This window comes from Python bivittatus, unplaced genomic scaffold (assembly GCF_059951505.1).
Source record: "Python bivittatus isolate LINGU-HERP-01145 unplaced genomic scaffold, Pbiv_v1 ctg000440_np1212, whole genome shotgun sequence".
Lineage (NCBI taxonomy): Eukaryota > Metazoa > Chordata > Lepidosauria > Squamata > Pythonidae > Python > Python bivittatus.
This window is the reverse complement of record NW_028277063.1, coordinates 2,949,756-2,963,387: the sequence shown is the minus strand read 5'-3', so window position 1 is coordinate 2,963,387 and position 13,632 is coordinate 2,949,756. Positions and strand designations below refer to the sequence as shown.

Below are 13,632 nucleotides of genomic sequence, written 5' to 3'. Positions count from 1 at the left end.
TCAGGAAACGGTAGCTTTTCAGATGCTACCAAACTTCAAATATAACAGCCTAACTGGTATGGCCAGTGGTCAAAGCTTCTCCCACCCTCTCCCCCAGCTTTATGCCTGTGATGCTTCTAGTTCAGTCTCCTGTTTAAAAGATCATCAGGTAGTAAGACAGGGAGAAGTCATGATCCAGATCTTCAGGAAGTTGGACTCCACTAGGGTAAGGAAGTGTGCTTTAGATTCTTCTGTCCATGCTTTTAGACACAGGTCATAATTCAACCCAGTCCCTGCTCAGTGCTCACTTGCGAGCTAGGTATCCCCTGGCAGCTGCCTGGAAAGACACAATTATATCTGTAATCTTCAGGTCTCGTTCCTCTTCCAGGTGAGCCAAAACACCAGCCCGAAAGAAGATCTTACTTTGGCCAATGCGGTAGAGGTTAGGGTCCAACTCCAAAGCCTTGATCTGGAATGACAAAAATGCAGAGGGACAGAAGAGCATGAGGAACCCACTCAAACCACTTTGGGAGTGAGCTAGCTTTAGCCCATGTTGCCTTGGTTGCTCTAGCAAGCAAACCTCACACATACCATACGTTCACAGGCCTGTTTTCCATCCATGAACCCTTTGGGAATGGCATTTGGCGTCAGGATCTCGTATCTGTTAAGGAATAAGGAGAAACCAAGGAGTTGGAAAGTGACATTCAACCACACTGCACATAATTTATTTTAATTCCTTTGATTTTTATTTCATCTTTCCTACACGAACTCAGTTGAGCATTCCCTCCTCCATTTTAACACCCACAACAGCTACCATCATTAGGCTGAGCGACAGCAACTGGCCCAAAGTTCTCACTGAGGTTGGACTTCAATCTGGCTTTTCCTGGTCCGAATCCAATATCTTAACCATCACACCACTCTGGCATACAACAAAACATGCTATGCAGGCCTGAGATTCCACTGGAAGTCACAAGTAACATCTCCAAATTCTAGGGGCATTAAGGCTGCAGATCAAATCCTAAATGACTGACAATTGTTTGGGTGTTCCTGCATATACACCACTGTCCCCTTCTGCTGAGGGCCCATCACCAAAACGGTGTACCTTTGGCGGAATTCCTGAAAGATAATGCGATTGGGGAATCCCTGGCGGCAGATGCGAATTCCCTCCAGGACTCCATTGCAGCGCAGCTGGTCCAGTACAAGATGCGGCTCCAGTTTTCCAGCCTGTAACAGGTGTCAAGAGAAGGACATGTGAGAAAATGCTATGGGAGCCAAAATAGGGCCTGTTCTGAAGAATCTGGATGGGAATTTCTTAACATTCTAAAGCTAACCACTAACAATATCGCTTCTTATTTTTCTTATTTCTTTTTCACATTTATTGTCAACTTTTCTGCAAATAGCTCAAGGCATACCACTCATATTGATAACAATTTTGTGAGATAAATGAGGCTGAAGATACATGGCTGATCAATTCTGCAGAACTGCATGGCTGAGTGAGAATTCAACCCTAGGCTTCCTATGATTCAAGTTCAATATTCTCATATCACCTTCATTCTTTTATAATCAAAGGCCTCACACAATAGTTTTCAATACAAACACACTTATCTTCCTCATAATTTTCTTCATACAATCAAGCTGCCCAATTATTTCTCTCACCGTCAAGATTTTTTCTCATGAGGAAGAGTACTACCAAGAGGTAGTAGCTAACAACATTGTATCTTAACCAAGAAAAAGCCTTCACTTGTCTGTATAACAGGGGAGATCTTAGGGTCTTCTGATATATCTGAGCAAAAGATATGGTCAACTTCTTTCATGGCTTCCTATTCCTGTACAGACACTTAATCCCAGGCCCCAAAGCCCCCACTCACTCTTTTCTCATGGTTGGGTATGATGCAGCGCACAAAGTTGGGGTTGGTGTTGCGCAAGGTTGACATAAGTTTGGAGAGAGACTCCTTATACAGCTGCCCCACAGTCCGGAACATTCCTTTCTTTGTCTTGTATGAGGCGCCAAAGGCGAGGTCTCCCATTCCACTTACTTGGTCCAGACCCACAATCCGATCCACTAGGGAGAAGGAGAAAAGGCTTTTGATCTCACAATCACTATCTCCATCCTACTCCCCATATTGAAATTCCAATAAGTTGTGAATTTCCTCAGTTTCCAATCTCCATCCCAAGTAAGCATTCATTTATGATAGTTATCCTACGGAGAGCAGAAGTTACCTAATTATTCAACTATATTACATTTAAAACTGTAGGACTAGTACAGATAGCAAATCCAGATAGTTTGGATTGGGGGGGGGAGGCAACATGGCCACATCAAACCCTCCCAGTACTCCTTTGTAGCTCCCAGAATGGGTGGAGAGATTGGAGAGGTTAAAGCATCAAAACACCCCATAAGCACTACGGTGATCTGATCTTTTGGCCAAAAATATTGGTGCCACCCACTCTGGTGATGTCATAACATTCCCAGTCACAACCTCTGCCCTTTGGGGACTCTTTTTTTTTTAAAAAAGTATGGCCCTGAGATAGTTAGGTCCTGTAAGGCTTCAAAGCAAGGTCCTTCAAGATTTTGGACAGACATCTATTCATCCCTCTCTACTTCTAAAGCCACACAATTTAGATTGTAAGCAGCATGGAAACTAGAAAGTTGTAAGTGTTATCCAGCAGCAAGGAACTGATTTCTCTCATCTGTCACAGGGATCTTACGGTACTTTCCTAGTATCTATTAACTGGTTCCTAGTATTAGTAAATCATTAGTTTTCTACTATAGGTAACATGTGGAATTGCCATTTTCATTCCACAATAGGAGACTAGGAGATACTGTATATTTTTTTGTGTTTATGACCCACTAAAATAGCATTGAAGAGAAAGCCTTTCCCCCCATCATTTAAGAAACTGTACAGACTGCATTACTTGATCAGACTTTCTCCACTAGGAAAAACAAGGAACCATAATTGGGAAACATGGCAAGATTACAAATCAATGATAAAAAGTGTCTGAACAATCCATGGGAATTCCACAAAATATCCTCAATCTAAAGCAGCTTCAAAAAGTGCAGGAAACAGACTTTTGAATAAAGAGAGACAAAGGTACTTTAGCCAAGCATTTCAGTCCAAAAGAGGAGAGAGTTGAGAAAGATTTTGAATTTTAATTTTCAAGTTCATGAGCAATTTTTAAATTGCCTTTCTAAAATGCCTTTACTTGGGGTTCATCCCTATTTATGTTAATGGGATTTAGCTCTGCATTGTCATCAAATTAAATCTCTAATTGAGATGAACAGATGTATGTCTCACTACTTCCTAGGGTAGACCTCTAATCTTTCCTGACTACATGCAGGCATGTCTTGCATGTTGAAGGGAGAGAAACGTACTTTCTGCTGGAACCTGAGATGCCACGGCATAGCTGTCAAAGAAATAAACCTTCTGTATATTCTGGATCTCTGGCGACAGGACAAGACAGAAGAGGCAAGTGGAGAGAAGGGAAGGAGAAGGTTTCACAAGATCATCCATTATGGGACAGAAGAAGTGGGTCAAGGAAAGAAGAAAAGAGAAACAGCAAATAGCAGAGTGGTTAGTATCAGCAGTGACAGAGATTTCAAGCACGAGAAGTCATGTTAACATACATTACGATCAGCATAACATCCTGTTAACAGGCAACAAATATTATGAAGGCGAGCAGACTCAGATTAAATCAGATTTCAACCATCTTACCATCCTTCCACAGTTCAGCAGTAAACTTGTCTGCACTCTGATGAAGAAGAGTAGCCACGTTGTCATTCAAGGGGTCCATATTTTTCATGAGCCATTCATCCGCTTTGTAGTCAACCTTACAAGGAAAAGGGGGAGAAGGAAGACAAGAAGGATCAAAATGTTAAACAACTTCGTTGGAAATGTTTACACCAAATCCATCTAATCTTGTACTGACTATATTACTTCTTCAACTAATATCATCCAGATGTGTTGAGACTCCACCTCCTGGAATTCCAAAAGCTCCAGGAATTCAGAATTACAGTCCAGTGTGGTGTAAAGTGCTGAACTAAGGGCAAGAGACCCAGTTTCTAGTGCTCTCTTAAGCATGGAAGGCGGTAAATGACCCTGGGCCAGTGACTCCCACTCAGCCCTAGTCAGCATCAGGCTCTGCCAAAGGTTGGCTGAAAAATAAAACCTCTCATCACATCAGCACTGATAACTTTGCTGTGTGAACTAGGCAAGCACAATGCACAACGCGTGAACCCTGCAACCAAGCAGGACAAACTCTGAGAAGAAGCAAAACAACCGTGCAAATAAATGGAAGAAAAACTGATAGAAAATCATCCTTTCTCCAAAGCGACTGCTCTCTGGGTTCTTTAGCCCTGTAATCTCAGATTCTTTGAGTGGAAATTTAACCCGAAAGCCTCAGCTGTCATAGTAAGTCATCAGCATTTTCCTTAATTGCTAAGACTAGGGAATCCCAACTTTGGGTCCCCAGCTTTGGTGGACTACAACTGTCCATGGCTGCTGGTCAGGCTGCCTCAAGATAATAATGAGTCATAGTTCAATACATCTGAAAGGTCCCAGCTTGGGGAAGTTAGGTAAAACCAGTAAATATGGGCATGCCGGTAAAAGGGGAGGGAAACAATAGAAGTTACGACTTACCCTGCCAGCGTAATGGATGATGCAGAAGTCAGCTTTATCCCGCAGCTGCCGGGGTTTCTGGAATTTGGGATGGGACCCTTGCTCCTGGATAACTTTTTCCACAAAGCTCTTATCGGTGGCTTTAGGGAACCAGCACTCTTCATCTAGCAGGGCCAGCAGCCCTGGAGGGTTTGCCTGAGACAGAGTGAGTGAGACCCTAATCATTAGCAAGATTCCAAGGACAGCAGGTAATTTGGTCAGGGCATTGGGGGGAAAGGCAGTAAAAAAAGGAACATCAATTGCATCGTGCCTAAGATGTTAGGCAAACAATTATATTCCACTGTGGTCCTGTCTCAAGGTTATTTAGAGATAAAATAGAAGTTTACGATCCAAGTTAAGGACCTGCTCTTCACCCCCACCCCAAAGAGCCATCACATTCCAGGCCACACCACCAGCAGGGAACAAATGCAATGAAGAGGTACAGCTGCCCCCATCCTCTTTACTTTGCCCTCCACATAACAATTATGTGGCATCCCAGGTCACTCACTGGTCTCTCAATGAGATCAATACAGGGTTGAAGGTCCAAGCCAAAGTCAATAAAATTCCACTCAATGCCTTCTCGTTGGTATTCTTCCTGCTCTAGCACAAACATGGTGTGGTTGAAGAGTTGCTGGAGCTTTTCATTGGTGTAGTTGATGCAGAGTTGTTCAAAGGAGTTCAGCTGCAGAAGGGAGGACGTGGGAAAAAGGAGAACATTCAGATGGGGTTCAACAGATGATGGGAAGGTCATGCACTTTACTGTGTTTTCTCCTTATGAATCTACTGATAGGTCAAGATAGGCCCCTTTGCTATTCACATTGTCAACTAAAGTTTAGTGGGTGACAATGCCTAGAATAAGGACATCAATGGAGCTGCTGAAAAATAGAAAATTCCTTGATTAACTATTATTGTTGCTATTGAATTATTATAGTTCTGTTTTTAAATCTATGTATTTATTGCTTTTTACAACACTGATCTTAATCCTTTCCTTCCTAAGACACTTATTATTTGATTGTTGTGAGCTATCCAGAGTCTCTGAGAGTCAGGCAGCATGCAAGTTTAATTTATTATTGTTGGTCACAGTCAGCCAGATGTTTAGACTGGATTTGGCATTTTTATCCAACTATCGAGTCCTTCCCAAGGACTTGGGATAGGCAGATGTTGTTGTTTCATGGTGATAAAGGTATTAGTATTATCCTCCTCCTCCTCCTCCTCCTCCTCTCTCCTCTCCTCTCCTCTCCTCTCCTCTCCTCTCCTCTACCTGAAGCTTCTGATGTTCCTAGTTGAGATCATTCACTGAGGATCTTCTACCTGATGAATTTACTGTTTATATCTTCTTTCCACAACCTAATGCCCTCTAGTTATATCTCATGGGAACTCAAGTCCAAAGTACTTGGGAGGGCATCAGGTTGGAGAAAGCTGATTTATATTTATTAGTACTATAAATATATTTGAGCATCTAGATAGAAAAATACAGTTCAGACTTGTGATCTATTGCAGAAGGGAGGATACTGGTACAGAATAGTTTTTTGTAGGAACAGAGCACTTAAGTTAGTAAAAAATGAGAAAACTGTAGCCCTCCAGAGGTTGGTGAGCCATAGTTTCTAGCACGTGCTGGCCATATTGGCTGGGATTGTTGGGAACTGTAACAAGCCACTCTAAATCCAACATCCCATTTCCAAGAACATCTAACAAACTACTTCTCCAAATGTCACTGGCAGAACATGAAGCCAATGGTGAAATTGGCCTAAAATCTCTATTGGGAAGAACTACAGCTCTGAAAGAGAAAAATTGTTCTGCTGAAACTTACATGTTTAGTTAAAGAGAAGCTCAAAAACAACAACATTTCAAGAAAAGGACTGAAAGCATATAAGTCAAAATGAGCAGGGAAGGAGGAAGAAAACAGCATGGGGTCTCTAGGCTAGCAGATCCTCCCTCACCTGAAATATTTCAAAACCTGCAATGTCCAGAATGCCGATGAAAGATGCCCCCTGGCGCTTGGTACGATCCAGCGCACGGTTGATTCGATGCACAAGCCAGCGGAAGAGCCGCTCATAGGTGGCTTTAGCCAGTGCTTCAACAGCAAAGTCAGCCTAGGAAGGGAAGGAGAAGCTGAGATCAAACCACTCATCTTGGCCCGTGTATTCCATACATACTTATTATCTTGGCTGGCTGGGGAATTCTGGGAGTTGAAGTCCACCCATCTTAAAGTTGCCAAGGTTGAGAAACACTGATCTTGGCAAACCCTCCTTCAAGTGTTCCTCATGGCCACCAACTAATATGTCAGCCACAATCATCAGCACCACTGACCTGTTCTTTTGTCTGGGCCTTCTGCACATAATCTCGGCCAACCTTGATGCGTGGGGTAAGGATAGCACGGGTGAACTCTGTGACATTCATGCCCAGCAGGTGGCAGAGCTTTTGCGCAGCTGCAAAGGCACAGAAGAGACCAACAACAGCCCTTTGTCAGATCATTTCCCATCAGCTTCCATTTCTATTCCATGCCTATTCCCTTCTCCCTTTCAAAAAGCATTTCCTAGTCCACAGGAGTGTTAGATAGAAACCTGAATTTTAATATGGCAGTCATTGTGAAAGTTAAATTTTAAATACTCCAAAATGGAAACCAGTATTTTATAACAATACAACAACAAAAAAATGTCCCCCATGCACCTGTACTGTACTAACAAGATCCCATTATTACTTCTAGAACTGACTCTTAAATAAGGAGGTAGGATGCGGTCTGACCACAGACAAGTCCTTACTTGCTAGCATTTCTGAAAAGTCAGTGGTTTCCCAATTAAAGCTAGTAACTGGAAATACCTGTGTTATCGGGCATGGAGGCCTGATCTGTATTCCTCTCTTTACGGAAGACGATATTCCCAAACTGCAGCACAGCTGAGACCATCCGTAGCATACCTGGGTGGAAGGAGGACCCTTAGCAAAACCAGGCTTCCACTTTTTGCAAACAGCCATATTCAAACTCATCCATTGCAAGAGGTTCAGCACGAAGTGCAAGTCAAAACATAAGAATGTGTTTCGTCATACGGCGCATTACAATAGGCCTCTCTGCCCAAGCTTTGTAGAACAAAGCTACAGGAGATTTAAAAGATGCATGCTCTGTTGCTTTTCCTCCATTGTCCTCATAATCCAAAGTAAATTTTGCTTTAATTTTTGGATTGATTAAACATTTAAGGCTTGACATTCATTACAACAGGCTGGGACTTAAATAACAAGCAGCATTCAAAATATTTCAAACCCAAGGATCGTCATAAGGGCCACACGTTGTATTAAACAGTAAGAGAAATCATAATGTTGTAAAGTTTCAGCACAGCAAAGAAGTCGGGGTACCTACTCTTCATCTCAGATGTTCCTTCAAGTCTCTCTCTCTCTCTCTCTCTTATACACATACACCCACCCACCCACCCTTCTGACATTTTCTCCTTCACTACATGAATGAGCACTGCTGGAGTACAATGGAGAAAAATCACAGCATTAACTACAGTGTAAAACTACTGCTTTATTTCTGCCTGCAGCTTAAAATACAGTTGTGGACTTTCAAGCAATACTAAAATCTCTTACTGCAGAAATGGCTTTGTTTACAGCAGCTTCTACCTTACTTTAAGAATACCAATTAGATGAACACATAGGAGAATTGGGGACTAAGATTTAACTGTGGATGGATAATACTTTTATATCCTGCTTGTGAATATCCAGAGGGATTTGGGATCAGTGTAGTCCAGCAATAAGTGGGAATTTTTCCAACTTGCCCTAATTTATTACAGCAGGCAACACAATGTGTAATACTTCAAAATTTAATTTATATTTAAATTACACAGTTCACATTTATATTTAATTAACATTAATATTTATATGTTTACATTTATAATTTAATTCATATGCATAACTTTATTTATAATTAATTGATTATAAATTATACATTTATAATTTAATTTATATCACATTTATATTTAATATATTTAATTTAATATCTATTCACATTTAATAACTATTCAAGCGAAGTCACCCAAACATTTACTACTTTTAAAGCATTTTTATATTTACCTTTCAAACATACAGAGGTTAAAATTATTCTGTGTCATGGACCTCTTAGCTTAGCACCCCCATTTCATATATTTTGTGTCTTAGAGTCAGTGTTGAGTCCTGGCGACTGCCTGGACTAGTCCCTGCAGTTTTCTTGGCAAGGCATTTCAGAAGTGGGTGGTCATTGCCTCCTTTCTGGGGCTGAGAAAGAGTGACCGGCCCAAGGTCACCCAGCTGGCTTCGTGCCTCAGGCGGGACTAAAACTCCGGGTTTCCTGGTTTCTAGCCTGATGCCTTCATCGCTACACCAAACTGGCTCTCTATTTCATATTCGGAAGTTATAATTGATGGTAATATATTTCTGTATCGAGTATTTTATTCTCTGTCTGTACCGTGCTTAGTTGTAAGCACATAATAAATAAAACTACTACCATGACCATAAATGGAATGTGAAGTCAGATACTTCATTAATCTTGTCCAGGATGCGCCAGATATATGCACATTCATAAAAAAGCCACTCACAGTGTATCTCCTCATGCGAAAAGCCCATGATACGCATGGACTCCATGGTCTCGTGGAAGATCTCTTTATCCTGCTGCCCAGGGATGGGCAGGTACCCATTGGACAGAAAGCGATACTGATTGAATGGCTCCAGCAGCAGCTCTCCTGCAAGGGCGTGAAACAGAGCACGTTACACTGACCTCCAGGAGGAAGTACATGACCAGTTTCGTCCTTATTAGGAATCGTCGGACGTGGGGTTCAAACCCTCCACTGGGAATTGAACTCACTACTATATATGGTACATTCATTTTAGCAATGGTGCAGGTCCTGGATCTATGTTACATTATGTCAAAATCTCATACATGAGATTTTATAACTCTTGGAGTTGGGGAAGGAAAAAGAATTCTATTTTTGCAGAGTGTATATCCAGTATATTGTTTGGTTTGATTGATTTATTTACAGGACTTACATGGCTGCCTATCTCATACAATGACTCTAGGCAGCTCACAACAATCCATAAACATAGTTAAAAACAAAGGTATCCCTCCCCCCAGGTGCCAGACCAAACATCTGCACAGCTCAACCCCCAACCTAGCCCAGTGCTTGGGGGAAGAGCCAGGTCTTCACAGCCCTCTGGAAGGCTAAAAGGGTAGGGATCCCTTTGATCTCAGGTGGGAAGCTGTTCCAAAGGGCTGGGGTGGCCACCGAGAAGGCACACCACTGAGGTCCCATCAGATGGCAACATTTAAGGGAGGGGACCTGGAGTGCGCCCACCCTATCTAACCTCTTAGGACGGGCAGATACTCTTAGAGAGAGGTGGTCCCGCAAGTAACCTGGCCCTGTGCCATGTAGGGCTTTACAGGTGATAACCAACACCTTGAATTGCACCCAGGAAGCAACTGGAAGCAAGTGCAGTTCATGCAGCAGTGGTGTCACTCGGGTGAACAGTGGAGCACCCAAAACTGTGCATGCTGCTGTGTTCTAGAGCAGTTACAGTTTCTGGATGGTCTTCAAGGGCAGCTCCATGTAGAGCGCATTGCAGTACTCCAAACGGGAGGTGACTAAGGCATGGGTGACAGGTTTTCAGTTACACTGACCTCCAGAGAGCAGCATATGATTGGTTTCATCCTTATTAGGAATCATCAGATACACACAGCATTCCAAAATTTGAGATGGGCCAAGGTCTGCTTTGGGGGAGCAAGGTTGAGGAATTTTAAGGGTCAGCAGGGTGCTTTAGATTTCTGTAAATCGTAAGGCTCCCTTTTTCTCCTTAAACCACCATCACCCCATGCAAAAAAGAAGATGTTTGGTTCCATCCAAAGGGACAGTGGTAGACCACTCCACTTTTTGCACTTCTGACATACAACGTAGTACCATCAATTGTTTTCATTGGTTAGAATGACTGTTCTGGTCAGTTACTTTCAATCAGATTAGGCAAAATGTTCAGAGTACTCTTATTTCTGTCTTTAGCACCAATCAATTGCTCATTCTTTAGCTTTATTGCTATCCTCTAAGTCAGGGTTTCTCAACCTCATCAACTTTAAGAGGTGTGCTGGCTGGGGAATTCTGGGAGTTGAAGTCCACACAAAGTTGATGAGGTTGAGAAACCCTGCTCTAAGTGCAAGAAACTAAGCCACAGGATGAAGGTAAGGATTTCCATGATGCTTGGGAAATGAAACGGACGAACTCACCTCTTGTGTGTTCTCCAGCACCTACTAAGAGTTGATAAAAAATGTGGAAGGTTCGTTCATCCTTGGCCTGGCGAATGGCACGGGATTTCTCCAAAAGATCTGGGATACTCCGAGTTAAGGATGGCATATATGGACTATTTCTTTCTCTTTAGGCAGCCAGGCCCATTGCCCCTCCTTCTGACCTCCTGGGACTTCTGATACTTTGGAGCAGTCACCTGCTATTTTTGCTATCCAAAGTCTCCGTGCCCAGGATCTGATGCCTGCTCAATTTTACTGTCTGTCTAGAGAAGTGTTTCTCAACCTTGGCAACTTTAAGGTGTGTGGACTTCAACTCCCAGAATTCCCCAGCCAGCACACCTCTTAAAGTTGATGAGGTTGAGAAACCCTGACTGAGGATTCAGAATTCCCCCCAGCAAGCCTGGCTGGGGAATTCTGGGAGTTGAAGTCCACACACCTTAAAGTTGCCAAGGTTGAGAAACACTGGTCTAGAGAACTCAGGCCTGTGGTCTCCCATAGTCCAACTTACAACTTCTGTTCTCTCACAACAAGGATACATGTCTCTATATTGGCTCCAACAATGTAGCCAGCTACATCAAAATTAATCCGAATAAATTTACCCTGGGGGTGGAAAAAGAGGTGGGAAAATGAGAGCAGTCAGGAGAATGACATGGCTTATACAGAACATTTGTTCAGTATTTTAAATATTTTTTTAGATGCCACTGAACTGCAGAAGCTGGAAACAAATTCCCCTGATCAGGTCAGTTAGTAATGGAGCTAAGATTGGTCAATCTTTCCTAAACGGGAAGAATAGAAACCTATCACCACAAACAAGCAACAAAAAAACCGAATAGAAAGTAATAATACAGTGGAATGTGAATCTCACTCTTCTGCCTTTCATCGAGGAGGAAGAGAATTCCTTGGTATTTTCCTTTCTTCTCAAAGGAGTGGCTAAAAACCAATGTTTTTAAAAAAAAATACAAAAGGAAGCTGAAAAAAAGACTTTCAGTGACAAACTGGTTTTTCTTCCCAAGGAAATACGGAGTTTGTTGGCATAGCTCAACAAACAGAAGGGTTTTAAAAAGGCATTTATATATTTTGCCCTTTCTAAAGAATGGAATCAAAGAAATGGCAGATGAAATTGAAGGCTATATTTAAAAAGGTTTGCAAGCATAACCTTTTAAGGCTTTTTTTTTTTATGTATGTCTGCTTTGGTGCATTTAAAAGAGCAAAGTGGGTATCCTCAGCTGAAGCTACCCACAGCACCATTAAACTCTTTTATGCCAAAATATCATGGCAATTTTTCCAGCTGGAGGGTGAAGGGCAAAAATAGGTGCAATACAGGTAGTCCTCATTTAACGTCCACTCGTTCAGCAACTGTTCAAAGTTACAATGGGGCTGAACAAAGGGTATTTACGACCGGTCCTTGTAGCTGCAGCCACTGCAGTGTCCCCGCAGTCACATGAACGTGATTTGGGTGCTTGGCAACCAGCTTGCAATTATGACGTTGCAGCATCCCATGGTCACGAGACTCCCATTTGTGACCATCACTGCCGGCTTCTGACAAGCAAAGTCAGTGGGGAAGTCAGCAGGAGGATGCAAATGGTGATCACATGACCATGGGACGTTGCGACCATGCAGGATTCACCTAACAGTGGCAACTGGGACTGCCAGAATGGCTGTCATAAGTTGGCACAGTCACATGACATTGCACCTTATGATCATGTTGCTTAGCAACAGAAATCCCGGTCCCAATTACTGTTGGTAAGTGAGGACTACCTGTATGAAAGCCCCCATTTTGTCCCTTTAAAGCCATGATCATGCAAAATAAATAAATAAAGCGGAATGTTACTCTATCCTCTTGAATGGTATCATTATACCATGCACATCCCTTGCAGTTATGGACGAAACACCAAGTGCCAAGCCCTTAGGCCAAAGATTTGTCCAGCATTATAACAGGACAACACATTCTTATTTTATGTTTGAGGAGGAATTGCTGGAAGCTAATGGCCAAACCAAACAGAAGAACAGTGTCTTGGTCCTTCAGGTCTCCTCATCAGTAACACTGCTTCTTTCAACTAAATGGCCGCACAGCTTAACTTTTTTTTTTTCAGTAAGAGAAAGATGTATTTTTTTAAAAAATCCAGATTGTCTACCAACATGAGATGTTCTACTTACAAACTTAGAAACACTTTGGCATTTTCTGTAACTATTTTTTGTTTGGTGGGAGGAAGGGCCTTTTAATTAATAACACCTCAACTGGACCACTCCACTTTAAGATGTGTAGATGTCAACTCCCAGAATTCCCCAGCCCCATGTTGGCTAGGGAATTCTGGGAGTTGAAATCCATACATCTTCAAGTTGCCAAGTTAAGAAAAACACTGCTGTAAACAAACGTTCTCCAGTTTGGTGCCTTCCAGATGTGTTGGACAATGTTTCAACCCCCAGCCAACTAGGGAGTTATTGGAATTGTAGTTCCTACACATTTGGAATATGAGAAGAGTGATGCAGATCAATTAGCAGGTTTGGACAGAAGAGACTATCTTACTGGAAAAGATATCCTTATGGTATAACTGTTTGGCAGCTATTGTCACTTGCTGGAGCTGTGTGGGAAGCACTCTTAGCTTGAAGGAAGGGAGACCATACAAACATATATGGTAACAACATTTAAAAGGGGTATGAACCACCCTTTAGAACAGTGTTTCTCAACCTCGGCAACTTTAAGATGGGTGGACTTCAACTCCCAGAATTCCTCAGCCAGCATGCTGGCTG

The 13,632-nt window shown here is 42.3% G+C and overlaps 1 protein-coding gene across 4 annotated transcripts in view; it reads right to left on the bottom strand.

Annotated features, from left to right (window-relative positions):
- LOC103062396 (myosin-10-like) overlaps positions 1-13,632 on the bottom strand; it is a 58,822-nt gene that overhangs the window by 26,914 nt on the left and 18,276 nt on the right. For all 4 annotated transcript variants that reach the window (XM_025169584.2, XM_007432932.4, XM_025169585.2 and 1 more), the window contains 13 exons: positions 11,418-11,481; positions 10,864-10,962; positions 9,194-9,337; positions 7,452-7,547; positions 6,942-7,060; positions 6,572-6,724; positions 5,140-5,313; positions 4,614-4,787; positions 3,690-3,804; positions 1,848-2,041; positions 1,082-1,203; positions 571-640; positions 288-448 (listed from right to left, as the gene is read on the bottom strand). In XM_025169584.2, coding sequence (XP_025025352.1) covers positions 288-448; positions 571-640; positions 1,082-1,203; positions 1,848-2,041; positions 3,690-3,804; positions 4,614-4,787; positions 5,140-5,313; positions 6,572-6,724; positions 6,942-7,060; positions 7,452-7,547; positions 9,194-9,337; positions 10,864-10,962; positions 11,418-11,481 — 1,685 coding nt within the window. The remainder of the gene's footprint in view (positions 1-287; positions 449-570; positions 641-1,081; positions 1,204-1,847; positions 2,042-3,689; positions 3,805-4,613; positions 4,788-5,139; positions 5,314-6,571; positions 6,725-6,941; positions 7,061-7,451; positions 7,548-9,193; positions 9,338-10,863; positions 10,963-11,417; positions 11,482-13,632) is intronic.